We start from the raw sequence: 24,602 nt of genomic DNA, 5'->3' as shown, positions 1-24,602 counted from the left end.
TGGGTTGTTATCTGGGATCCTGAGAGCCGCAGGAAAGAGTGGCTTGCACCAACTGTTCTCGTTAGCTTCCCCGCTCCAGTGGGTGCGGGTTCTCGTCTGTGGACAGCCAATGGGACTAATTCACCCTCCCGTGCCGCCCAGAAGCCAAATGGGTGACCGCATTTCTCTAAAGCTGGTGCCAATTTTGGTTTTGCTCCAGGTTCACCCTCACTCCATCCACATCTGTGCTGTGGTTGTGGAATACGAGACCAAGTTAGGCCGGGTGAACAAAGGAGTGGCCACTACCTGGCTGAAGAACAAGGTGCCCAATGAAAACGGGCACAAGTTGACGGTGCCCATGTACGTCAGGAAGTCACAGTTCCGGTTGCCTTTCAAATCCAGCACCCCCGTCATCATGATCGGGCCCGGGACTGGGATCGCCCCGTTCGTTGGCTTCGTTCAAGAGCGGGCCTGGCTGAAGCAGCAAGGTGAGTGAGCAGCCGCGGTGCCAGGCGGGCTGGTCCCGGAGCAGCCATCGATTGGATGTGCTGCCTTGTCGCTACAGTGCCAATGTCCAGTGACAATCGCATGTTGGCTGCCAGAGGTGGGCCCCCTCCCATACACCTGTGGCTCCTTCCTGAGGGGGATTCAAAAGTAGCTCTCTGTAGCATGTGTGGGCCCCCCCCGGGGGGGAGACTTTCAGCAGCCGTAAGGGTTTGGAGTTTTTGAAGGTTAGAATGTAAGTGTCGGTCTGTTACGGGAGCATTGTTCTGATTATTTCCTGTAACCCCTGCCCCCCGCCCCAACTCCGCGCACCCGCCAATCACCTAGGTCAGCACGGTTTGCTGCAGGCTTGTAGGGGGCACCCCCTCCCACCTTGACCTGCGGTGACTGACGGCACCACGGGCCAATCATGGCTCTCTTGTTATCGTGGGGCTCTATGGAGCAACCCTGGGGTGCGCTCAGGGCACCAGCGGCAGCCCATCCTGCGTTCGCTTGCAACCCTGGGAAGCTGCACGACACCTGGGCTGGGGTCCCCTGGGATAACGAGGGGCCCCCTTGCCCTACCTAAATGGTGCCACGTCTCCTCATTGTAACATCTGGTCCAAAATACCTTTTCCCCCAGGTTCAGCTCCTACCCCAGCACACACGGCTGGGGGGAGCAGGTCCCTTTTCCTCTGTGGGCCCAGCCGCTGGGCGGCACTTTGGTCCAACACACACAGCTGCGCCATTCAGTGCCAGGAAAGCAGGAGGGAGCGTTGCTTCCCTTCTCTGCAAGGGGATACAGGCAGCATGGTGGGTCTGTCAGCGCTGGGGAGCTCAGGGAAGGTGGGTCTGACCAGCGTTGTGCCCACGCCCAGAAAGGAGGAAGCACCCGGTGGTGTCAGTAGCGGAAGAGGTTTCAACTCAGCCTCCTGCGATTAGCTGCTGCCCTGCCGCTTTCACCGAACCTGGCTCGCGCTTGCGGAATCAGTGGCAGGTGGAGCTGGATAACGGCGCTGTAGAGACCTGGCATGGGTTGGAGCAGGAGGTTGTGTGGCTGCAGGGGTGGAAGGTTGCTGCCTTCTGCTAGCCCTGGTGGGGTGGAAGGATGGGCCACCGACCTGGCTTCGATTCCCTGCTCCGCCACAGACTCCCTGCGTGACCTTGTCCAAGTCACTTAGGCCCACGTCCCGTTGCAAGCGGTGGAAGTTAGGTGCGGTGCTCGGACACGACGGCAGCAGGGGCCGTGGAAGGCCGGTCAGTAGCTGGCTAGCCGGCCATGTGGAGGTGACGGGGATGGGCTGACAGCTGTCCCGTTGGGTCCCAGGGAAGGACGTTGGCGAGACGGTGATGTACTATGGCTGTCGCCATGAGAACGAGGACTACCTGTACCGAGAGGAGCTTGCCCAGTTCCACAAGGAGGGGGCCCTCACCCAGCTCAACGTCGCCTTCTCCCGGGACCAAGCCCAGAAGGTAAAGCCCAGCGAGGAGGCTCCAGTCCCTACCTCCCTCCAGCCCATGTGTGGGCGGCTGGACTCTTGCAGTCGGGTGGGTGGTGCGGGAGGAGCTGCCAGCCCCAGCCCAGGCTACTTGTCCAACCGGTCCTGGCAGCATCGGCCTGTACCCCGCACTTCAGAGCGAGGCAGCCCCACGCCCTGCAGAGAGCACCTGGCTGGGCGTGAATGGGGAGCCCCAGTCTGCACTCCCGCTTGGCTTGAGAGCCTGTCCTAATGCCACCACCCACCAGGCTGTTGCCGGAGTGGGTCAGGCCTGCAGCTTTGGTTCCCTCCTGGCGGGACGTGCGACGGCTCCAGGACGAAGCCGCCAGCTCGGCTGCGGGCCGAGTTCGGCGCATGGTATTGGCATTGCTCCCTTCCTCGCTATTCTAAACCCAGCTGCCTTTGTTCTGCCAGGTCTACGTTCAGCACTTGCTGAAGAAGAACAAAGCGGGGGTCTGGAAGCTCATCCACGAGGGGAACGCTCACATCTATGTGTGCGGGTAAGGCCAGCCTGGGGCACTGCTGGGCTCCTCGCAGGCTCAATTGCATCGGGGCCTTTGGTTGGACGGTTGGATAAACTGGGAAACGCCTGGGGAAGGAGAGGGGGCTGGGTGGGTTCCAGGGAGGGAGGAGAGCTGGCTGCAGAGGGGCCAGGGCCAGGTTCAGTGAGTGATGTGCTCCAACACCTCCCCTCCTCCCAATGCAGCTGGGGGTGGAAGAGCAGCAGTGTGGTCTGAGCACAGGCCTGGGAGCCAGGAATTCCTTGGTTCTCCCCCAGCTCTGCCATGGACTTGTCAAATAGCCTTTGGCAAGAGACACCTCCCCTCTGCTGATTTCCCAGGATGTAAACTGGGGCAGCTCCTTGAATTGCAGGGGTGCTGTGCAGATTAGTGAGCGCTTGCCAGTGCCGGGCCAACGTGCGCTGCTGGCCCCGGGGGGTGCTTGCCGGTGCTGGGCCGACGCACGCTGCTGGCCCCAGGGATAGTTGCCCACACTCCATAATGTGGAGTTTACCTGCTCAGTGTCCCTCTGATCTCTCAGCAGCCAAGCTCCTTAGACCTAGGACTGATCCTGGCTAGGCCAGATGCCACTGCAGGTGCCCACATGGCAGCCTGGTATTGCTTGGGCCCAAACTAAGCCACCTTCCTCAAGGGAGATGCATAGCTGAGGCCTGGCACCAGAGGCTGGGGAGCTGGTACCTTCCTTTCCAGTCTCTGCCCAGCCTGGCCTCTGCAATGTCTCGCCTTTTCCCAGGGCTACGGAGCCGAGGAGCGATGCCTGCCCTCACACCCTCTCTGTGCCCTTGTCATTCCAGCGATGCTCGCAACATGGCGCGGGACGTGCAGAACGCCTTCTACGAAATCGTGGCCGAGTTCGGCAGCATGACCCAGCCCCAGGCTGTGGACTATGTAAAGAAACTGATGACCAAGGGCCGCTACTCCCTGGATGTCTGGAGCTAAGCCGGGCTCCGAGGCTGGAAAGAGGAAGGATTCCCAGACGGCTGCTGGACGGGAGACGAACGGCCCCTGCCTCAGCCATTCCAAGAACGTGCCATGAAACTAAACTAAACCTTAGATCCCCTTACCTGGTAGTCGCCCTTCTATACCCACCTCCCCCTCCGCTAGACAGCTCTTGAGAGCCCTGCGAAGGGCGGGGCAGGAACTGTTGGAACCCCCCTGGGTTTTTTGGAGGGAGACGCATCTCCACTGAGATGGATGGGCTCGCCCCAGGAATCAACAGAAGCCAGGGCTTGATGAACTGCTCCTTGGTTCCCCTCTCCTGCGGCGCAGGGCAAGGCCAGTTAACTGGCAGGGCTGCCCGCTCTGCTTTGCCGTCTGTGCAGCGAACCATCTGCAGGACGCTCACTCCCTCCTCTCTCCGGAGCCGCTTTGTGCTCCTGTGGAAACTGTGACATGGGGGCGAGGGGCTGCCCTTCCTGTACACAGCCCCTGGCTTCCAGCCTACCCCCTCTGGGCCCAGTCGCATAGACCCTATTCTCCCCTCCCAGGGAGCTGCCTTGGTTTTTAACCCGTTCTTTGGGGACAATCTGGTGCAAGCAGAGGTATGCCCCCTGGCTGCTGCACGTGGGGAGCCCAGTGCTGAGGGCAGCGAATTGGAAAGAGGGCCTAGCTCCCTCGCAGGGCATCAGAAGGTCTCCACTGGCGGAGGCCAGGATGCTGAGTCTCTGTCTCCCTTGCCCCATGAGACTTCCAGCACTCGCTGCTTGCTGTGATGGGGCAGCCTGCGGCGTTGCCCACCTTTGAAATTCTCCTGTGGTCTGAAACCAGCCCTGGCTAGCTGAGAGCCTGCGCCACCTACCCTGGCCTCAGTGTGTGCTGGGCAACACCCAGGCCAAGCCCCTGCTGGTGTAAACTCCTGCCCAGCCTGTGCTTGGAGGCCTCTCTGGTCCGGCTGGAGAGCTGTGCCAGTCCGGCTCTGCTGCGAGGCTCGCCCCAGCCCTGGCTCGGTCCCACGGGCCCTAGCAGTAAGTTGGCGGGTGGGGGTGGGGAGCTGGAGCCAGGGCTGCCTCCCAGTGGCTTAATGCTCAAGTCTCAGCAAATGGGGGACTCGCTTTGTAAGGTCCCAGCCCAATGACAGAAAATCCCTCTGGAAGCCTGGGCCCTGGAAGGGGGAAAATGGCTCCCTCCTGAGCAGTCACTAACCTCCCTGGCCTGGGGTTTGTCTTTGGGGAACCACTGCTGCGATGCTACCAGGTCAGGGACTTAACGGCAGCGCTTGCCTCCACTGAACCTTGTTTCCTTAGTCAGAGGGGACAGGAGATGGCCAACGCCGCCTCCCTGTGAAAAGGGGGAGTAATTCCAGCTACTGGCCTGCAGGAGGTACTCATGTGCAGCTGTAGTCAGCCTAGGGGAGCAGAACTGGGTCCCCCCTGGTTAGTTACATGAACTGAACCCCCCCTTTGCAGCTTCTCCAGGCCCAGTTTTGGTATCTGTGTTTTGTGTTCACCCCTGCTTGAGATCTGCTCATGGGAAAGCTCTCTCAGCCTGTCCCATGAATGTAAATACTTTAAATATACTGTCCCCTTGGAATAAAACAGGGTCTTTATTTTGCCTCCTGCTTCATTTCAGCGAGAAACAGATGCGAGCTGCAGGCTGCTGCCACACCCTGTCACAAAGCCTCCATTGCCAGGGGAAAGGTCACAAGGCACTCCTTCCTTGCGAGAACAACTTTACAGGTGGCCTGCCTATGCTTCAGGTGCTAATCTGGGACCAAAAGACCCAGCTGCTGTCCCCTGCTTTGCCACAGCCTTTCCTAGGAGACCTTGGGCATGTCACTTAGTCTCTTCCCTCTTTTCAGTGCAAGACTCTGCTGGAGAGATGGGGGGAGGGATCTGAAGTGCATCATGTCTCCAGGGTGTTTAAAACTCACTTCCAAAGGTGGCTGTTTCCTTGGTACCTGTGCATGCAGGCTCCACCTGACCTCATTTTCCAGTAGCAGTGAACCTGCAGCATGGGCTAGTCCCACATACAGCCCTAGGCAGACTTGAAGGGCAGCTCACTGCTGGGATCAAAGCTAGCTCAGGTCTGGCTCTACACAATGCTGGCACAGCCAGCCCTCAAGAGCTCAAACTGATTCAGTTTTTCTCACCTCATGGGCTGACTTTGGGCCTCTCTCCTTCCCTCCATACCCACCTCTGTTCATTCCCAGGCTGGCTCAGAGCTCCGCTTTCTTTCCAAACAGGCCTCCAGGGGAGCGCTGATGGAAAACAACCGTGTACTTGCAGCGAGTCACGTGTTCAGCAGTATGATTAACACTAAGGGCAAGACCAAACCACGTAACTTCCCCCGTCCGAAGGAAAGGGGGACTGGCCCTAAGGCTGCACGTGGGGCAGTTACACCTGGGCTAGCTTGAACAACACTAGCTTTGCACAGAGCCCTCCCCTGGCAGGGCGTCTTCCCCTTGCCCAGTCTATATTTCATGCTGGGGGGGTAGGGGGGAGGTGTAAACCTAAGCAACACTTACCCCTGCCGAGTTACCCCTCAGCAACAGAGCTCTGGGCAGAGGCAGTGAGAATGGACAGGGCTCCCCCAAGCCTCTTCCTTCCTTTGAAACAACATCTCCTCCCCCCAGCCTGGAACTACCCCGCCAGTGGATTAAGAGTGGTTGGGGTCAGAGACAGCTCCATCACAGGAAGGGATGGCCCCCTTCCTCCCTTTATTTTGGATGAACTTCCTGTCAAAGGAGGCACAGACATTAATACAGGTACGACAATTCCCACCGTGACATGTCATCCGCAGAACCAAAGCTCGTTAGCTGATCAGACTTCCCCCAGCAGATCACAAGCCAGCCAAGGACAGCTGCTCCAGCAAGGAGGTGGGAGACCAGTCCAGGGAACCTGCTGGCTAGGAAGTCAGAGCTCAAGTCCTCAAGCTACTTTCTAGCACCAGCTACACACACACACTGTGTCCTGTATGGTTTTTGGCATCTCTTCCCTCACTCTGCTTCTGCTGCCCAATGAATTGATTTGGGAGGGTGTTTGTGTGGAAGGGGAGGCTGGGGCATTAGGCTGCAGCAGTTCCAGGATGCCCTTAAAGCATCCTGCTGGAGCAGAGAGGATGCAGAGCAGCCCTGGGCTGAAGACCAGCCGCCACCTCTGTAGTAAAGAGGTCAGAACAGTTACAAAGCATGTTTTCTCCATCACTCGAAGGAGATTTACGGAAGAGCCAGGCCTTAGGGAATCTGCTCCCACGATGGGGCTGGGAGAGCCTGGTTCCCGCAGCCGGAGCACTTCCACTGGGGACTCGGCACCAATAAGGAGCCCGTTTCCATGCAAAGGGGATGGTTGCTGAGCCGTTCACCCCTTGTGTCTCAGCAGCACGGTCCATGGGAAGGGGAGCTGGGAATAAGGTCAGGGCTGGGGGTTGCTCCCTCCCCCTCAGGCCCAGCTGTCCACACAGGAGTGTTCAGAGCAGAAGCTTTGGAAAAAAAGGAAAGAGGCTTTGCCCCACCAGCTGTAACTGGGGGAATTCAGTTCCCAGGTTACTTGGAGCGAGCTGGGTATTCATGGTAGTGGTTTGGCCTGACCCCTAAGAAAGGGGTCACATTAACATCAGAGCTGAGCACAGGTGGGTCTGGAGTAATTGCCCTAGTCACCCCAATTCTGGAGCAAAGGGGCGGGGGCAGAGCGGGACAATGACTGCCTGGCTGGCCACAGTGCCCTCAGGGGAGATTGCTCCCATCCTCCTGCATCGCAGCAGGTGTGCAGCGGCTCCAACTAAAGGCAGCATTTCCTGGGGCCAGGATTGGGAGGGAGCCTCACACCAGTCAGGTGCATTGGACTTCAGCAGCCTGGTTTACTGGATCACACACATTCCCCGGAGGTTGGCTGCACAGGCCTGCCTCTGAGGAACGGGCACGTGTTCAAGGGGTGAGGAGGAGAGTCGGATAGCAAAGCCTGGACTATGGCTAGGAGATGGGGGGGGGAGGTTGGAGAGAGCGAGACACCCCCCCCCCCCATCTCAGCATCAGCTCCTCTTCTCACTTGGCCTTCGCGTCTTGCTTCTGGTTCTGGAATTTCTGGTGGACGACCCGCAGGGTGGTGGTGAAATTCCCCGCGAAGAGCACAAAGAAGGGGAGCCCGCACATGAGAACCTGAGAGTTTGACAGGAGACACTAGAATTAACCCACCAGCAGGAGCCCAAGAGGGGTATTGAGCTGGGATCTCCGTGGCCAGCGAGAGGGGCCACGGCCCATCCATCACACTGCTCTGTCTCTTCCCTGCAGCCTGGCTCAGACCTCTCTGCATATGGCTTGGCTGCTGCATGTGGACATATTCCTGCCTCAGCACGGGGGGAGGGACTAGACCTGAGCTCCCTGTGCTGAGGGCACAGGTGGGCCCTTCACCCCTGTTCTGACCCCCCTAAGGGGAGGGAGGAAGCCTGGCGACCAGACTGCACATGCCCCAGCTAAGTCGGCAGCAGGCAGTGAATGAGGAGAGGAAATTGCCAGAATCTGTGATCCTTACACAGCAGAATGGCTGCACCCACCACACACAAAGTAATTTCTCTCTTGCCTGGGCATCTTGCTGGGAGGAGAAAGGCTGGCAGTGAGGGGGGCCCGGGGGCGGCAGTTTCCAAGGCATCATCTCACTTCCCTGCTCCACCACCTCACCCTCCATGCTCCCTTCGCCTGGGTCGCTCGCTCACCTGCCATTCCTTGCACTGCGGATGTCTGACCAGACGGAAGAGGGTGACCGCGTTGTAAAGCTGCCAGAACTGAAGGAGACACAGGGTTAAGGGACGGTTTTCACAGAGACTCATGTAAGATGGTCCCCAGCGTGGACGTGTCCCAGGCCAGCGCCATGGGCCTTGCCTCCTGCTACCCAAATACCTAGCCTGAGGCACTTGGCAGCTCTTCCTGAACATCACTGGGATCTGGGGTAGCTCTGCCTCTGAAAAGCCCAACTCACTAGGCAAGAGCAGGTGCTGCTCAGCAGAGATGCTGGTTTAAGTATTTAAGGAGCCTTGTTTTATGCACATCTCCAGCCGGAGGGGCCGTCCCGCTCCCCAGCTTCCTGCACCTGCCAGACGCCAGCATCTCCCAGGCACTCTGCTCGCACTAACGCGGCCTGGAATCTCTCCTCCCCTGGCACCTGGGCGGTAGCACGCTAGCCCATGGCGTTCGTGCCCCTTCCCTCTCATCTGTCTCCAAGGCTGATGGAATTAGGAGTGAGCGCTGCTAAACCCCTGAGAATCCCCGATCCTTTACAGCAGTGCTTTCTGGGCGGCACAGCCCCCTTGCCAACAGGCAGAGAGCCGCCCCTGGCAGACGGTGCGTTCTCACCTGGCCAAAGAAGAGGAACGGCAGCAAGAAAGTAAGGCCCCTCCACATCCACGACTGGAAGCCCTCTGCAGAGACAGGACATGAAGGGGGCCTTAGAACTCCGTGCCTTACAGCTGTGAGTACGGGGCTGGATTCAGCCAGCCCCAAGAGCCATGCAGCCTTGGACACACAAGGGACACAGACATCAGGGACAACCCTGGTGTCCTAAAGGATCCCACAGCCCCGAGAGAGGCGCTAGCTTCCAGGCAGGGCCGCCCGCTGTAGGAGACGGCCTTTATTGGGTGAGCAGCATCTTAGAGAGCCAGGGAAGAGTGCTGGAAAGCAAGGAGGGGTGCGTGTGGCATGCTGCGGGTTAACAGTAAGGCGGCTCAAAAGTTTCTATCTACAAGAAAACTTGATTGCAGAAAATTTTAAAAGGAACCAAAATCTTCCCACTCCAACTGGTGCCAGAGCCTCATGGGAATTGTAGTCCAGAGGGTCTGCACTCCCTTTCGCCTCTCTGGGCTGGGACCTCTGGCCGGACTACATCTCCCTTGATGCACAACTGCCAGGGACCCCTCTGAGGCGTGCCCTCCTCGCACTCGGTGCGTAGGAGGTGTAGTCCAGCTGGAGAGCGACCGAGCCAGGTACCCTAGAGAAACATGCCCAGTGGCCCCAAGTGAGGCAGACATTTGCGGGATGACCCAGCCCATGCTCCCAGTCTGCTGTGCCGTAACGCCAGCGAGGGGAACACCAACAGGCGCCTCAGGGCGAGAGCAGCAGGGCTGCTCCGGCCCTCAGATGGCCGACGGGCTGCACTGAGTTTGAGGATGGGCCAAGCTGCCCCACGGGCACGAAGTCAGGGTCGGGGCCTGATCGTTTCCAAGCCAGCGTCTCTGCTGCTACGACAGCCAGCTGGGAGGTAGATTGCAGCTTCCCGCCTGGGCAGGCGGCAGCGGGCTCTGTTTCGGCTTTGGCCACTGGCAGGAAGACGGGAAGCAACTTACCCACGGTGAGATCCATGTTGTGCCTCTCCCCCAGGGCCCTCAGCCGGTACAGGCACCCGCTCTGGTAGTAATACTGGAGGAACTGCACAAAGCCTGCGAGGAGAGGAGAGCTTCAGGGAGGGGAGATTCCTGCCCAACTGCCAGCGTGCAATCCACTGGCCTGCAACAGGCCCTCCCAGCTCCGGGCAGTGCCCTACGCAGGCCAGGCCAGTGCTCCGTCACCGCTTCCTGAGCCTGCGGAGCGCCAGGGAGGAGAAACAGTCTCATTGCCCCTGCCGGCCCATCAAAGAATCCCCCTGTAAGCGCTGTGGACCCAGAGGGCATGGCTGAAACAGGCCAACAGGAGAGGGACGCAGCCGCCAGCCCGCTGCTCTGGGGGCTCCCGCTGGGCGGTTCCAAGCAGCCCTGGTTTCCAAAGCCCAGCACCCAGGCTTGCTCCCCGCCCACACAGGGACACTCACTCTGATACATGGAGAAGGAGAGGAACTGGTTTCGGAACATCTGGTACATGAGCCCGTCTGGCCTGCGGGAGAGAAGAGATGGCTGGGGATGCTCAGCGCATTACCGTGTAGGGAGAGCCCTGCTGGCATCAGCCTGCTCCATGGGTTTTATCTGCCTGTGTCCCACAGCCCCATCCCCTGGCTACTCCCTTTGAGGCCCCAAGGGCTGCAGGGACCCAATTTAGGGGGAGGCTGGCAAGAGCCCGCCCAGGTGAAATCTGTCCTCTAACTCATCGTGACCCAACTGCGAACCAGGGAGGAGAGGGCAGGATGATGCAGGATCCACAGCGACGGGCAGAGATGGAGACTCACCAAGTCAGCATGACGCCTGAGAGGAAGGTAGAGACGTAGTGATGGAAAACCCACCAGCCTTTGATTCTGGGGGATCAGAGAAGAGGGAGACAGACTTAGACTCCCACACAGGTGGGGCTAGGTTTGCAAGGGAGGTGAGGGCCAGGCTGGCCCCTCCAGCCAGAGGAGACAGGCCATCAGTTCCCCCCCTGCTCACAAGGAGCGGGCAGAAAACAGGGCCAGGGCAGATGCTCAGCTTGGCACGAAGCAGTGACTGCCGTGCCCAGGCTGTAATCAGCGAGCCAGGCTGCTGGAACAGCTACCCCTGAAGCTGTTGGTTCTCCTCCCATGGCCCCATCCCAGACACCGCTGACCCCCCCCCCCCCCGGGGAGTGCTTCACAATACTGAGCAAGCTGTTCTCCCAGTTAGCAGAGGCGACCCCGAGTGGGGGGGTCTTTCGCCCGCTCCCCTGGAGCTCGGGGCAGCTCTAGGAGCAGAGGCTAATGCAGCAGGCAGGCGTTGGTCTGCTTAGCCTGTGTGCTGCCCCTCCTTGGCAAGGCTGGGGACACAGGGCTCAGATGGGTTCAGCTGTGGGATGGGAGGGCGGGACCCTGCTCACCTGGACCCGTTGGTGATTAAGATGCACTCGCGGATGGTAAGGGTACAGTAGTACCAGACCAGCAGGAAGTTAAAGACAGCGTCCGTCACCCTGTCACACACAAAGCGGACGGTGAAGAGGGGGAGCAGAGCAGCGTCTCTGCGGCTCCACCGGGGACCAGCCAGACATCACTGCAGGGCGACTCTGAACGCCCCCCTGCAGGAGCGTTCAGCCCACGTGCAGAGCAACAGCTTGGGGCTGAGTGTCTGGATCACTAAACAGCTTCCGCTACCACGGAACTGCTGGGAACAGCCACATCAGCGCCGCAGGGAGGCAGGGATGCAACGCAATGCAAGCTCTCTGGTGCATTCCCACTCCTGACCCGCATGCTGCTGAGAGGCAAGCTCTGGGATAGCCTCTAGGGGTGCGGCGTGGCAGGACGCAGGAAACAAGTGCAAGGAATGTAAGAGTGGCACGGAAACAGCCTAACCTGCTCACATAAGGTCAAGCTCTTTGGGAAGGACTTGAAAGCAGTGGTGTGGCTCTGGAATAAAGACAGGAGCACACTTTTGAGAAGCCAGGGGTCTGAGCGCACCCCCGAATGGGCATTTCCAAGTGTGCAGTTATTTCAGTGGGGAGCTGCTCCAGCCACACCGAGAGGAGTGGAAGCCTCTCATGTTAACCCAGGTGCTGAGACAGGTACAGCGACACCGACTGGCCAGGGTGTGAGCATGCAAAAGGGTCACCAGCTATTTGGAGAGTCCTGATTCCCGAGCCAGTTACAGATCTTTGACCCGGTCCAGCCATGCTACCCCTTGGATGCTACATCCCTCACGCCTTTAATGAGATGGAAATTTACTGCAGAACAGACACCAGGAAAATCCCACCCTACTGTGGGGTGGCAACTTGTGGAGGTGCCTTGTTCAGCACCTGGATTGCTCCCCCAGGTGGGTACCGTTCCCCATGGCCGGCCAGCCTCAACCACATCAGAACCCAGTGGGCTAGCAACAGACACACTGCATGCCTGCAAACCGGATCCAAGCTGGGGAGACGTGACCGTCCCCTTTCCAGTCCGTTGTCCAGGATCCCATCTCCAGCCCACCAGGGGAATGTTTCAGCTCAAGATCTTGTTACCTCCAGCAATCCTATTGTAGCCCCACAGTCTTTGCAGGATCCTATAGAGGCACCAGTCTGCAGTTTGGTTCCCATCATTCGGGGATGGCAGCCTGAGTCAGAAGCTACTCAACCCGGCACCTTCCACGTGAGCCCCATGCACCTCACCTAAGCAGTCTGTTAGCAGACCCTGCTTTCAGCCCAGGAAATGGTCTCTGTTGTAAGGCTGCCCACATGGCTTAGTGAGCATCTCGCTACAGACTCACCTGGAGTTGAGAAGGAACCTGCAGGAGAAGGAGATGATGAGCAGGATGATGGTGAGGTAGAGCTTGAACTTCTCGTACTCATCTTTATAAGCAAACCTGCAGGGAAGCACAGCGAAGGGTCATGGTGTGCGGAGAATAAGCCCAGTCTTCAGGCAACGATCAGTGGACAAGGGCCATCTCCCGGAGTTACAAAGAGCAACCGGGTAAACCTGAGCGACCCTGCGGCCGTACCAGCTTGGACTGTGAGCTACTGGGTCTCGGTCAGGAGACCCACGATGCTGTAGGGAAGGGTGCTGGGGCTCTTGGTTGAGCAAGTCTTGGATTATGTCCCAACATGGCATAAGGGGTCTCTGTGCTGCCAGAGGCTCCACCTGTCCTTACACCAGCCCCAACCCACCAACCCTAACGGGGAGGGAAGAATGCCACCTACTGAACCACTAACAAACCTGCGTTTTCCCAGTACATCTCCCATCAAGGCTTGACCGAAAGACCCCTGCCAGAGGCAGGACAGTTGTAAGAACATGCAAGAGAAGGTCAGGTGTCAGAGGTTAACTCTAGGGAAGGGAGTGTCCTAAACCCAGCCCTGGGGAGGGTCAGCGTGACAATCAGTCTGCTGGCGGAAGAGGGTCTCTGCGGATGCTGGGACGGGGAAGAGTGCCCGTCAGTGCTCAGCACTGCAGCTCAGCTTGGCCAGGGTCACGGCCAGACACGCTCACGCGCTGGCAGAAGACGTCCCGCCTCTCCAAGAGCAAAGGGAATTCTACTGCCCATAAGCGGCCGCAAACAGACGGATAGCAGAGGGGCATTACTTAGCCTGCTTGCTGAGTAGAGTCACATTCACGTTCCCAAGCACCAGACTCAGGTACAGCCTAGAAGAGAACAGAAGGAGAAGTGAGAACATACGCAGGAGGTGTACAGCACTCCCCCTCCTGCCCACTGGGGCGGGGAGCCAGCTGCACTGCCGGGACAGTGGCCGGACTTGCATCCGAGATTGAAAGGGCTCCTGCTGCGTGGCTATCACGCACAGGCATTGTACAGGCCTGAACGCCGAGCATTACTACGCTCACGCTCAGCACAGACGTACGTAGGCTGATTCATTCATCTGTCGGTCCCTTGGTGGGAACACCGGCTGGGACAGGCACCCATCCATTTTCCACTTGTCAAGGACACAGCCACAGGTCTGTCATTAGCACAGCGGAAGGTGGCTTCTGCCCAAGGCTGCCTCGGGCACCCGCAGCAGTCTGGATAAGTATGGCCAAGTGCAGAACCTGTGCCCCCTAGGACCTCCCCACCAGTGCTCACGAGGGTCCGCGGGCAGCCCTTGCTGGGGACGAGAACTCTGGACCAAATCGGGGCCGCTGCTGTCACAACCAAGTCAATGGCAGGAGGATTTAGGAAAGTCACTAATGGCAGCCATTAGCACAAGCGGGGTATGGAGACAGGAACCCTGCACATCACATCAGGCAAAATATGGGGCCGTTCCCGCCCCAGGACTGCGATGGTTACTGCCGCTCTGCCAGCCTGCAGAGTAACTGCTGAATGGAAGGCTCCCTGCTTAGCAGCACATTGCAGATGCTGTGCGGGGGAACCAGGAACGCAGGCAGCCCTGTGCTCCGCTGCCTGGTAACACACCCGAAACATCTCGCGTGGGACCTTAACTCCACCCCCGGGCTCTCACCTTCCTAACCAGCGATACTAAGCAGCATTTGTCACTGTTCCCACCCCCCCCACACACTTTACTGCATTAAGGAGAGACTGTGACCCTAGAATAAACATCTGTTCAAACACCCCACTAATGGGCCTCTTGCTCAGCCAGCGGGAGGTTGGCCTGCTGGTCACGGGACAACACCAGTGCACACTGGAGAGCGAGCGTCAAGCCAGCGGTGTCCAAAGACACTGCTGCTCCAAGCAGCCAGCCCCAGGGGTTATACTCTGCTCTGAATTGGCAACACACTGTGCCAAGGCCCCTAGCCTAATCGGTCTCTGGCTGGTTACTCTGAGGTTTTCCCGAGCCCGGTGGAAATGGGGGCTTGGAAACTGAATCAGGAGGACGGGGATTGAGAAGAAGCGATGAGAAATTAACTTGCACCAGCTGCGTATCAGGTCTCTCACTGACATCCTGCTAGAGTCTGGGCAGTTTTTGGCTGGTAACCCAAGCAATCTCTGGTAACGGCTGTATAGAAGTCAATAGCTTCAGTCCTTTTACTGCTGGCTAAGACCCCAAGACCATGGGACGGCTTCTTACCCATTCTTCTTTGGCAAATATGCCTCCATTTCAAAGAAGATGCTCTGCCTCTCTTTGATGAGGCTCTGGATCTCCCGGATGGACTCTTCCTGTTCGGCGGTTATCGAGGACTTGCAGCTGGGGAAAGGAATGTGATTTGGTCTGACAAAAAGGACCACCAGCTGCAGCTGCGTGACATTGTCCCACTGCAGGACAGCGCGACAGCAGGAAATGAGAGATTAATTCAGAACTAACTGAGGGATGAAATCTGGGAGCTAATCCCTGGGTCTGCCCCCGAGTTTCTGAATGGGACCTAGGCTAAGAGGAAGCAGGGTGTAAACCAGCATGAACAAGCATCCACCAATTTTCAAAGCCTAGGAAGTCAGCGTGGGGAGCTGATGTTTAATGTGGGCAAGGGATGAAGGAACGACTGGAGAAAGGAAAGGAGGGTATGAGAGAAACAACAGACCCTTCATCCTACTCCGCCGCCATGGTTCACCTACTCCAAACCATTCCTCCCCCCATCAGCACCCCACGGTATAGGAATGCTGCTCGCTAGGCTCCCACGCTCCCTCCAACCAGGGTTCCGCAAGGATCTCCTTATGTCGTCCTACGTAACTCCTTACCTTTTGAAGGCAAGAGACAGCTCCTTCAGCCGCTTCTTCTGCCTTGCAATGGAACTGGAGATCCCATCCTGCAGCTTGGTTAGTTCTTCGAGCTTCTGCTTGTACAGCTTATGGGCCTCCTGGCAATGGAAAGGACAGATCAGCGGTGAGCCCAGGTGCCTCAGCTGGGAGCCTGTTTAATTCTCCAGGAGGCTGCAGGTGTGAGCGGGAGGGTGGGCTGGGGATTCAAGCAGAGGAACAGGAGGCAGGACCTTTGAGAACTATCCCCGGCTCCACCGCCAACTCGTGGCATCCGCTTGGGAAGTGTATTTGCCCCTCCGTTTGGGGCTGGAAACTCACTGGGTAAATGCTTGGAGGCCGGAGAAGCGGGGTTTGCTTCCCTGGCCTGATGCAGCCTCTACAAGCAGTGGGAAGTGAGCCCAGAGCCAAGCATCTCACCCCCCGCCCCCTTCAGTCCCAAACTGGGATTCAGCTTCCCTTAGAGACGGTCTCTCACACCCCTGCCCCCTCCCCACCCCGTAGGGGGTGCTGTTCGGATGGCATAAGCTTGCCCATTGTGTTCCATTGCTCCTCATTGCCGAGAGCAAGTAGTTGGCAAGGAGCCACCTCCAGCTAAAGCCTAGACTTGGCCTCGGACCTTGGCTTCTGTTCCCAGCCTGCCACCGACCTGCCGGGTGACCTAGGGCATCTCCCTGCCCCACGCTGCCATTTCGCTTCCAGGCCCGGGGAGCCAGCCAGGGCCAGCTGACTCAGCATTTACCAGCAGCCTCCCACCCAGCCGGGGAGGAAGTGCGCACAGCTGGGACCTGTCTGTGACAGAGGGGAAGCTGCTGAACTAAAAGCCGCCCTATAGACCAGGCGTCCGTGAAGAGCCCAGCATCCAGCCTCCAACTGTGGCAGATGGTTCAGGGGAAGGTGTCCCTGTAACATCGACTGGTCCCGTACCGTGTTGACTGACAGCCTGCGGGAGGAAGGAGCCCCTACCTTCCCCCAGCTGGTGATCAGAGGTTATGTCCTGCAGCCTGGGACGGATGGTCTTTGAAATGCTGCCCTGCCTTGTTTTATGTTTAGGAACTCAGTGGTAGCCCTTGCCACATCAACGCTTACCCTTCTTTTGAAAGTCTGCTGAGAGATGCTACATGTTTGACATTGATGAACAATTCAGAATAGCACCTTCAACTAGAGAATTAAAGCTGAGCTCACAATTAGTCTTATAGTGGACCTTCAGTTGAAGATCTAGAATCTCAAGCCAATCTACAGCTTTTACCAGTAGCTCTCAAAATGCTTTAGGAAGTTGGTCAGTATCATTATCCTCATTTACAGTTGGGGAAACTGAGGCACGGAGCAGCGCAATGACTTGGCCAAGGTCACCCAGCAGGTCAGTGGCAGAACTGGGAACACAACCAAAGTCTGAGCTCTAGCCCAGTGTTCTAGCCACTATCTTTTTAATTACTTTTATCTGTGTCCTGCAGCAGGGAGTCCCGCAGGTTAGTTCTACTTTGCTGAAAACAATTCGCCACCCAATTTAAATTTGCAGGCTTTTAATTTGCACACTGTGGTGCAAGCAGACCAGCTTTGAGCGCGCTGTGGAATATTTGAGAGCTGTCGTCTCGCAAGTTGCTTCTTAAACAGCATGTTCTTGAGCCCATTGCTTGTAGCAGGTAAGAGGAAGGAACTGAAGCTGTTAAGATGTTAGATTAGATCTTTGCCTGCTTTTCACAAATTGGCCAAATCAAGAGCAAAACAAGGATAGGTCTCTCAAGAGCAGGTCGCTTTCCCAAGAACAAGACTGTCCCTTATATTGTGCGGGTGGGGGATGAGAGCAGATTACATCATTTCTCACTCTGCCTCCTCAACCCTTCACACAGCAACTCTGGTACATTTCACTTAACCCTTCTGGGGAGAGGCACACAGATGCTCTTGGTAAATCAGAACCAGGGGGCTTGGAGTCCAGCACGTCTTGAGACACCAGTGAAACGAGGTGGCTGGTCTCGCTCAGGTGCCCCTATTTGCCCCAATCAAGAGACCACCAGGCAGTTTGTGCTTGAGAGTCTCTGGTCTTGGAACGCTGGGGGGTGGGGTAGGGTAGAGGTAAATTGCTGTAACTGCACGGGAAAGTTTGCAACAGTTCATTCCTGGCTGTAACCCATGCCAAGCACCCTGATTTCTGCAGAGCTACTGGAATCCCACTTCTCTGAGCAGCTTCCTCCCCCTAGGCTCCGGCAGTGAGCCGCTGAATGGGAATATGCATAAACAACCACCAGTGGGGCTGGAAAACCCCTGACTCTATGACTAACTCCTAGAGAACTCCCATGTACTCTGCTGGGTGTGTGTTAATGGGACTTGGCCACCCATAAATTACTGGGCACGACACTCAGAAGTTCGGAGCAGCTGTAAAAGCCTCCGTGAACACAGTACTTGGCAAGAACTGCAGTCATTCAAGCAGATGCATCAACAGCCAGACATCTAGGAACCACTGACAGTACCAGAGGCGGCTGTTTCTGAGCCAGGACACCCACAGCTTTCCACGCAGGGGCACTCAAAAGACCTTCACCGATGCCTAGTGTGTCCCCTTCCCCGAGGCTGAGCGTCTCCCTAGAGCGTAACCCCTTCCCTAGTCCTCAGCAACGGATGCCCCATCTGAAGTCACAGCCCTGATAGTGGTTAGTCATCTGTGGCCGCAGCTCCGGGACAAGCTGAGTCCTGGTGTAACAACGTACAGCTCCACTGACAGCAGCCCTGTGTGCCTCGCCAGGGAACGGAAACATTGGGTAATCTGTGGCAAGGTTCACTGCACTTTGCACTGGGGATTCCTAGCAGGAGGCACAATGTCTAACTCATCCATGGAGTCACAGCAGAAGCAAATTTTTACGGTCACTAATCTCAACTATTAAAGGAGCAGGATGGTCCTAAGGGTTAGGCACTAGCTAGGTCTTGGGAGGCTCAGGTTCAGTTCCCTGCTACGCCACAGACTTGTGTGTGGCCTTGGGCAAGTCACTTGGTCTCGCGGTGCCTCAGTTTGCCATCTGTGAAGTGGTACTTCCCTACCTCACAGGGGTGCTGAAGATTAGTATCTGAGCACCTCCTAATCTTTTAGAGTGACAGGGGCCATATACGGCCCTAAAATAGATAACATACCTTTCAGTATAAGGGTCTAAATATGCCCTTTCCTCTACTATTTGGTATAACTACTAGGTGTGAGGCAAGGAAATTTTACCCCATTTCGCACAGGACACAGCGACGTACCCCAGGACACACAGGTAGCCTGCAGCTGAGACAAAACTGAGGCCAGGTCTCCCAAGTCCTCGTCTAGCGTTCTATCCATTATACCACACGTCCCTCTTGTAGAACGCGGCGCTACATATGCCATGCAAGCTGGCTTTGCTGTTCTGGGGTGGGATTTCTAAAAGCAGGACTTGGTGCTGCATCACTTAGATGACTTTGAGACGCCCCCTTTGAATCTGATCTCTTTCTCGTATTAATAAATCTTGTTCTGCAAGGCCGCTAGAGTGACTGATTAGGAATTTCACAGACTGTCCCAAGAGGGAAAAAGCCATCAGCATCTGAGGGGAGCCGGTGAAGAAAAGCTGTCCTGAGCATACTCTGTATCCTTGGTCTCCATCAAAAGGACATGGACAGAGGAATCTTCTCCCCTAAAGCATGTCACCAGTAGGTCTTGGATCTAACTGACACAGGAACCACCCAAGTACAAGAACCAAGTGGAGAGGAGGGGAGTTAAAGTGTATTCATACCAAGTAGATCACAAAATGCTTTGGAGAAGAACATATACTACACATACTGTCATGTAAATCACACCAGGCAGGCGGACAAACACACTGTAGTATATTCACTCCACAGTGAACACATTAAAGCATTCAATCATTTACCAAAAGGAAAATAGTCAAGAGGCAGGGAGCCTACCAGTAAAACAGATGCATCTTTGAACCTGTCCACAGACAACAGACTTCCGAAAGAGACCTTAAAATGATTGTTTCCTTTCCAGCTGCATCCACAAGAGATGTAAATCCCAAACAGCTCGGCCCAAACACACACGAGAGCTTCCCCAGCCAATGAGACTGTTTTGTCCTGATTGTCAAGGACAGCAGATAGCCAGTATGTGACAAAGCAGGAGAGACATAGCAAAGGAAGTGTGAACGGAAAGGTCACCAACACTCCACTGATCACTGACTGACAAAGTGTACATGAGAGAAACTGACAGCGAAACATGGTAGACTCAGTTATTGAATGATAAGCTTAGCAGCAATTAAAACCTCTTGCTTATCACAGACAGGGATACAACATGGGGACTGCATGGTTCTCTGCTATTTCACCTCTATTCTTTTTTCTTCTACCCTTGCCTGAGATCACACCTCCAGTGTGTGTTTTGACACTAGATAAGGATCACTGGGTCACAATTCACTCAGCAGCCTTATACTTCCATTAAAGGCCACCATTCCCCCCACATCTCCCTGCCACAGCATGAATAAAGTCAAGATAAAAATTCCTTCCAGACTAGAAGCTTGACTGGCCACAGCAGGACCAGTTCTCACTATGCATTTATATATGGGTGACTACTGAGGTAGAATGATTAATATTGGACATAAAAATAAATGAGAATAGATGCTCAAAATGGCCACTCTTGCATGCCTTGACTATCTGCTTTCCTCCAGAGCCAGAGATTACAGATTGTTGTTTTAAGAAAGTTCTTTTGCAAATGTTTAGACCTGTTGAGGCAAGAACCTTTGGCAACATACAAATAAAGGAGACTAGAGATATTCTAAAATCAGCAGTTACTCGTGTATCACATCCACCCTGAACAATACAGGACTGGATGAATGCATCTCCAAAGGCAGTGCCACATCATACCAGCACTCCATGGCCTGTATGACTGCCCACTGAGGGGCCTGTAAGGTGGGGGAGAGGGGCGGGAATTTCCCATGAAGCTGTTAATTGTTGGTGATCTGGTTGCCTTACGGCCTCTGCCCCCACACAGCACAACGGTTGTGATCAGTGGAAGTGCTGGAGTCCCCTGGAACTGGGGGGGGCTGGCAGGGTATTTTTAGTGGAGGGTCCTCAACTCCAAGATGTATGTCCCCCTCTTCCCACCAGAGCTTGGGTGTACCACCCTTGTGGGCACAGAGCAAGGGTCAGCATTTCGCAGGGACACGCAGGGCACGGTTGAGAGGCTGTGGGTGGCAGCGAGGCATGCTAGCCAACTTCACCGCCACAATCGCGGGGTTCTCGGCAGGCGAGTCACAGCTTGCGTCCCAGGGTGCGCGTCGGGGTGGGTTGTCAGTGTCTTACTGAGGGGGCAGGTTCGAAGCAGCTTTGTGAAGCCCCCAGAGTGTGGAGAGGCTGCTGGGGCCCAGTGGCTGCTTCTCACATGCACCTGCTGCCGCCTCCAGGGAGAGGCCTCGCTCTGGTCTCCTTGCCCCCGGCCTGCTGGGCCTGCAGCGTGGAGCCCAGAGCTGGGCAGCAGTGAGATAGTGCTCCCAGCCCAGCCCTGACAGTGGGGGAGCCCCAGCCCTGGAGACAGGCACTGTGGTACCCCCATAGCTCCCCAGCGCCTGCCCCCGGGACCTGCCCCCGCCATAGCTCCCCAGTATCTGGCACATGCCCCCCCCAGCTCCCTGGTACCTGCCCCCCCATAGCTCCCCAGTATCTGGCACATCCCCCCCCAGCTCACCAGTGCCTGCCCCTCCCCCCCCAAGCTCCCCGGCGCCTGCTCCTGCTGCTCCCCCCCCCCCGCTCCTGCCCCTCCCCCCCAAGCTCCCCGGCTCCTGCTCCCCCCCCCAAGCTCCCCGGCGCCTGCTCCCCCCCCCCAAGCTCCCCGGCGCCTGCTCCCCCCCCCCAAGCTCCCCGGCGCCTGCTCCTGCTGCTCCCCCCCCAAGCTCCCCGGCGCCTGCTACTCCCCACCCGCACCCTGCCACCCCCCCCGCCTGCCCCTCCCCAATACCCACCGCTCCTCCCCGCAGCTCCCCAGCGCCTGCCGCTCCCCCCCCCAGCACCTGCCCCTCCCCCACAGCTCCCCGGCACCTGCTGCCCCCCCCAGCTCCTGCCCCTCCCCCGGCACCTGCCCCCCGGCGCCTGCCATCCGCCCCCCCAGCTCCCCCTGCCCCGGCACCTGCACGTGCTGGAAGCCGCCCTGCAGCTCCTCCCAGTCCCGCAGACACTCGCTGACCGAGGCGCGGAGGCTCATGGCGGCGCCGGCGGGGTCACGGAGCGGCAGGACCCGGCAGCGCCGCTCCGCTCTCCGCGGCCTCCGGGGGGGGGGGGGGGGGGCGCTTCCGGGACCCGCCGCGGCCAATCGTCCAGGGCGTCCTGAGAGCGTCATCCGGACGTCACAACCAATCGGCGCTCGGGAGCGGTGCTTTGGAGCGCCACGCGACGGTGGGGGGCGGGGAAGGTGGCGGCAGCAACAGCCGGGATGGGGGCGGTGTCGGGGGGTGGCCTGGGGGAGGAGCCCGGGGGGGGTGACCTGGGGGAGCACCCCTGGGGGCGCTGTCGGGGGGTGACCTGGGGGTGGTGTCAGGGGTGACCTGGGGGAGCAGCCCTGGGTGCTGGGGGGTGACCTGGGGGAGCACCCCTGGGTGCTGGGGGGTGACCTGGGGGTGGTGTCAGGGGTGACCTGGGGGAGGAGCCCGGGGGGGGTGACCTAGGGGAGCACCCCTGGGGGCGCTGTCGGGGGGTGACCTGGGGGTGGTGTCAGGGGTGGCCTGGGGGAGGAGCCCGGGGGGGTGACCTGGGGGAGCACCCCTGGGGGCGCTGTCGGGGGGTGACCTGGGGGTTGTGTCAGGGGTGACCTGGGGGAGCAGCCCTGGGTGCTGGGGGGTGACCTGGGGGAGCACCCCTGGGGGCGCTGTCGGGGGGTGACCTGGGGGTTGTGTCAGGGGTGACCTGGGGGAACAGCCCTGGGTGCTGGGGGGTGACCTGGGGGAGCAGCCCTGTGTGCTGGGGGGTGACCTGGGGGAGCACCCCTGGGGGCGGTGGCGGGGAGTGACCTGGGGGCAGTGTCAGGGGTGATCTGGGGGAGCAGCCCTGGGTGCTGGGGGGTGACCTGGGGGAGCACCCCTGGGGGCGCTGTCAGGGGGTGACCTGGGGGTGGTGTCAGGGGTGACCTGGGGGAGCAGTCCTGGGCGGTGTCAGGTGGTCACCTGGGGGAGCAGCCCTGGGGGGGGGGTGTTGGAGGTGACCTGGGGGAGCAGCTTGGATGGGGGTGTATCTTCCCATTGATCTCAATGGGCTTTGGCCTGGTCCCTTATACCACGCTTATTGCCACCATGTTTGAGGCCCAGATCCTCACATGTATTTAGGCACCTAACTCCCATTGATTTCAAATCAACAAAATCATCATCACTTTATAGGGCACATGGTCTAGATTCTTCCCCTCTTCCTCCAAGCCTGCTGGGGATTTTTGTATTCCTCCTCCATCATCTGCCTTCTTTCTTTTCACTGTTGTTTTCCTTGTGGCTGTGGCTACATCTGCAATACCGGGAAGTCCATCTTCAGCGCCCCCCAGTGTGTTATTTTGATGTTCTTGTTAGATTAGAGTTATATTTTTTAATGTGAGGAAATCTTTGTGCAGTGTTTGTGAGGATCTGTTCATTCCTTGCTTATTTTCCTCTTAGGGGGCTAACTTCATCGACTGTTTGCCCTTTCATTGTAAATCGGCACGAGCCTTCAGCACTGCACACAGCGCTCACTTCTGGAGATCCTTCTGGAGGGACATTGAAATCAGTACATCTGAGATACTAATGCAAGTATTATCAGAGGGGTAGCCGTGTTAGTCTGGATCTGTAAAAGCGGCAAAGAGTCTTGTGGCACCTTATAGACTAACAGACGTACTGAAGCATAAGCTTTCGTGGGTGAATACCCACTTTGTCGGATGCAAGGGCTGGAATATTCAAAGGAGTCTAAGAGAGTTAGGTATCCAAATGCCATTGCAATACAATGTGAGATGAGTGCCTAACTCCCTGGGGCCCCTTTGAAAAGTCTATACATTTGCTACAGAACAAATTGGAAGACTGCACAAGCCTTGTGGCCCATTAAGGAAAGAATTGTAAGTAAGTCCTTTATTGAGAAGTGCCACCAAGTGGTTAGCGCTTGGAACTGGAAGTCAGCAAGCCTGAGTCCTAGTTGCACCTGTCACTGAGGATATAAACAGCAATTAAACCTCTGCAGCTGGCCTGTGTCAGCTGACTTGGGCTGGCTCAGGCTGTGGTGCTGTAAAACTGTTCTGTAGATGTAGAGTCGGAGTTCTGGGGCCCAGTGAGGGGGGAGGGTCCCAGAGCCCAGACTACAGCCCGAACCCGAAAGTCTACACCACAGTTAAACAGCCCTGCAGCCCAAGTGCCATGAGCCCAAGTCAGCTGACATGGGCCAGCCATGGGTGTTTAACTCCGGTGTAGCCATACCCTCACTCAATTAAACAAGTCAAATCACTCTGTGCTTCTGCTTCCCCATATGCAAAACGGGTAGAATGAGATCCACCTTTATAAATTGCTCTGACATCCTGGGAAATAAAGGCAGATCCTCAGCTGGTGTAAACTGGCATAATTCCCTGGAAGTCAATGGAGTTCTGCTGATACACATCAGCTGAAGATCTGGACCATAAGGTGCGACATAAGTACATAGTATTTTCTTAAAAAATAATGGTTCTGAATCACAGAATCGTAGAATCTCCGGGTTGGAAGGGACCTCAGGAAGTCATCTAGTCCAACCCCCTGCTCAAAACAGGACCAATCCCCAACTAAATCTGAAACTAAGTACAAAACTGATAAACCCATTTATAGATCTCACTGCAGTGAAAAGACATTCGTACAGAAAATCTACCTCTGATTGCGATTTACAGCACCGGTGCTTATTTCTGGTCACCCAGTTCCCACAAAGCATACACATTTCAGCACTCAGAAGTAGTTAGTTGTCTAAATTCATTAGCAAGAATGTCAAGGTTGAGTAATTCTGTCCCAGGCTAGAGTTACTGAGGCTGTAATAATGTTGTGGTACAAATGTGTCAAAAAACATTTGAAGGTTCAGATCTAGGATGAAGATTTAAAATGAAGGACATAATACAACTATCAGGGTAAGGAGGTCAAAATTTCGTGTAAGGCCTAAATAACATTTTCTATAAACTCTTATTCTATGCTGCTAATGTACAGAATTTACAATGTTAAAAAGGAGATAGATCAGAGGTGGGCAAACTACGGCTCGCGGGCCACATTCGGCCCACGGG

At 56.9% G+C, this 24,602-nt stretch overlaps 2 protein-coding genes across 8 annotated transcripts in view; one reads left to right on the top strand and one right to left on the bottom strand.

Moving 5' to 3' along the window:
* Positions 1 to 5,027, top strand: part of POR (cytochrome p450 oxidoreductase) — a 60,853-nt gene extending 55,826 nt beyond the window's left edge. For all 7 annotated transcript variants that reach the window (XM_084650952.1, XM_084650950.1, XM_084650948.1 and 4 more), the window contains 4 exons: positions 200 to 467; positions 1,790 to 1,935; positions 2,376 to 2,461; positions 3,277 to 5,027. In XM_084650952.1, the coding sequence (XP_084507078.1) occupies positions 200 to 467; positions 1,790 to 1,935; positions 2,376 to 2,461; positions 3,277 to 3,421 (645 nt within the window). In that variant the 3' untranslated portion in view covers positions 3,422 to 5,027. The remainder of the gene's footprint in view (positions 1 to 199; positions 468 to 1,789; positions 1,936 to 2,375; positions 2,462 to 3,276) is intronic.
* A 1,076-nt stretch (positions 5,028 to 6,103) lies between these two features.
* Positions 6,104 to 21,632, bottom strand: TMEM120A (transmembrane protein 120A). The gene is made up of 12 exons (XM_084650955.1): positions 21,495 to 21,632; positions 15,371 to 15,489; positions 14,766 to 14,882; positions 13,330 to 13,389; positions 12,521 to 12,616; positions 11,163 to 11,252; positions 10,564 to 10,629; positions 10,213 to 10,274; positions 9,752 to 9,844; positions 8,766 to 8,830; positions 8,129 to 8,197; positions 6,104 to 7,574 (listed from the first exon to the last, which is right to left on the bottom strand). Exons 1-12 carry the CDS (start codon positions 21,567 to 21,569, stop codon positions 7,461 to 7,463), a joined length of 1,026 nt encoding a protein of 341 aa, XP_084507081.1. The 5' UTR covers positions 21,570 to 21,632; the 3' UTR covers positions 6,104 to 7,460.
* Positions 21,633 to 24,602: the final 2,970 nt, after the last annotated feature.

Source organism: Lepidochelys olivacea, assembly GCF_965140295.1.
Source record: "Lepidochelys olivacea isolate rLepOli2 genome assembly, chromosome: 17".
In the NCBI taxonomy this organism is placed as follows: Eukaryota; Metazoa; Chordata; order Testudines; family Cheloniidae; genus Lepidochelys; species Lepidochelys olivacea.
Note: the sequence above shows the minus strand (reverse complement) of the source record. Positions and strands in the feature narration are given on the sequence as shown.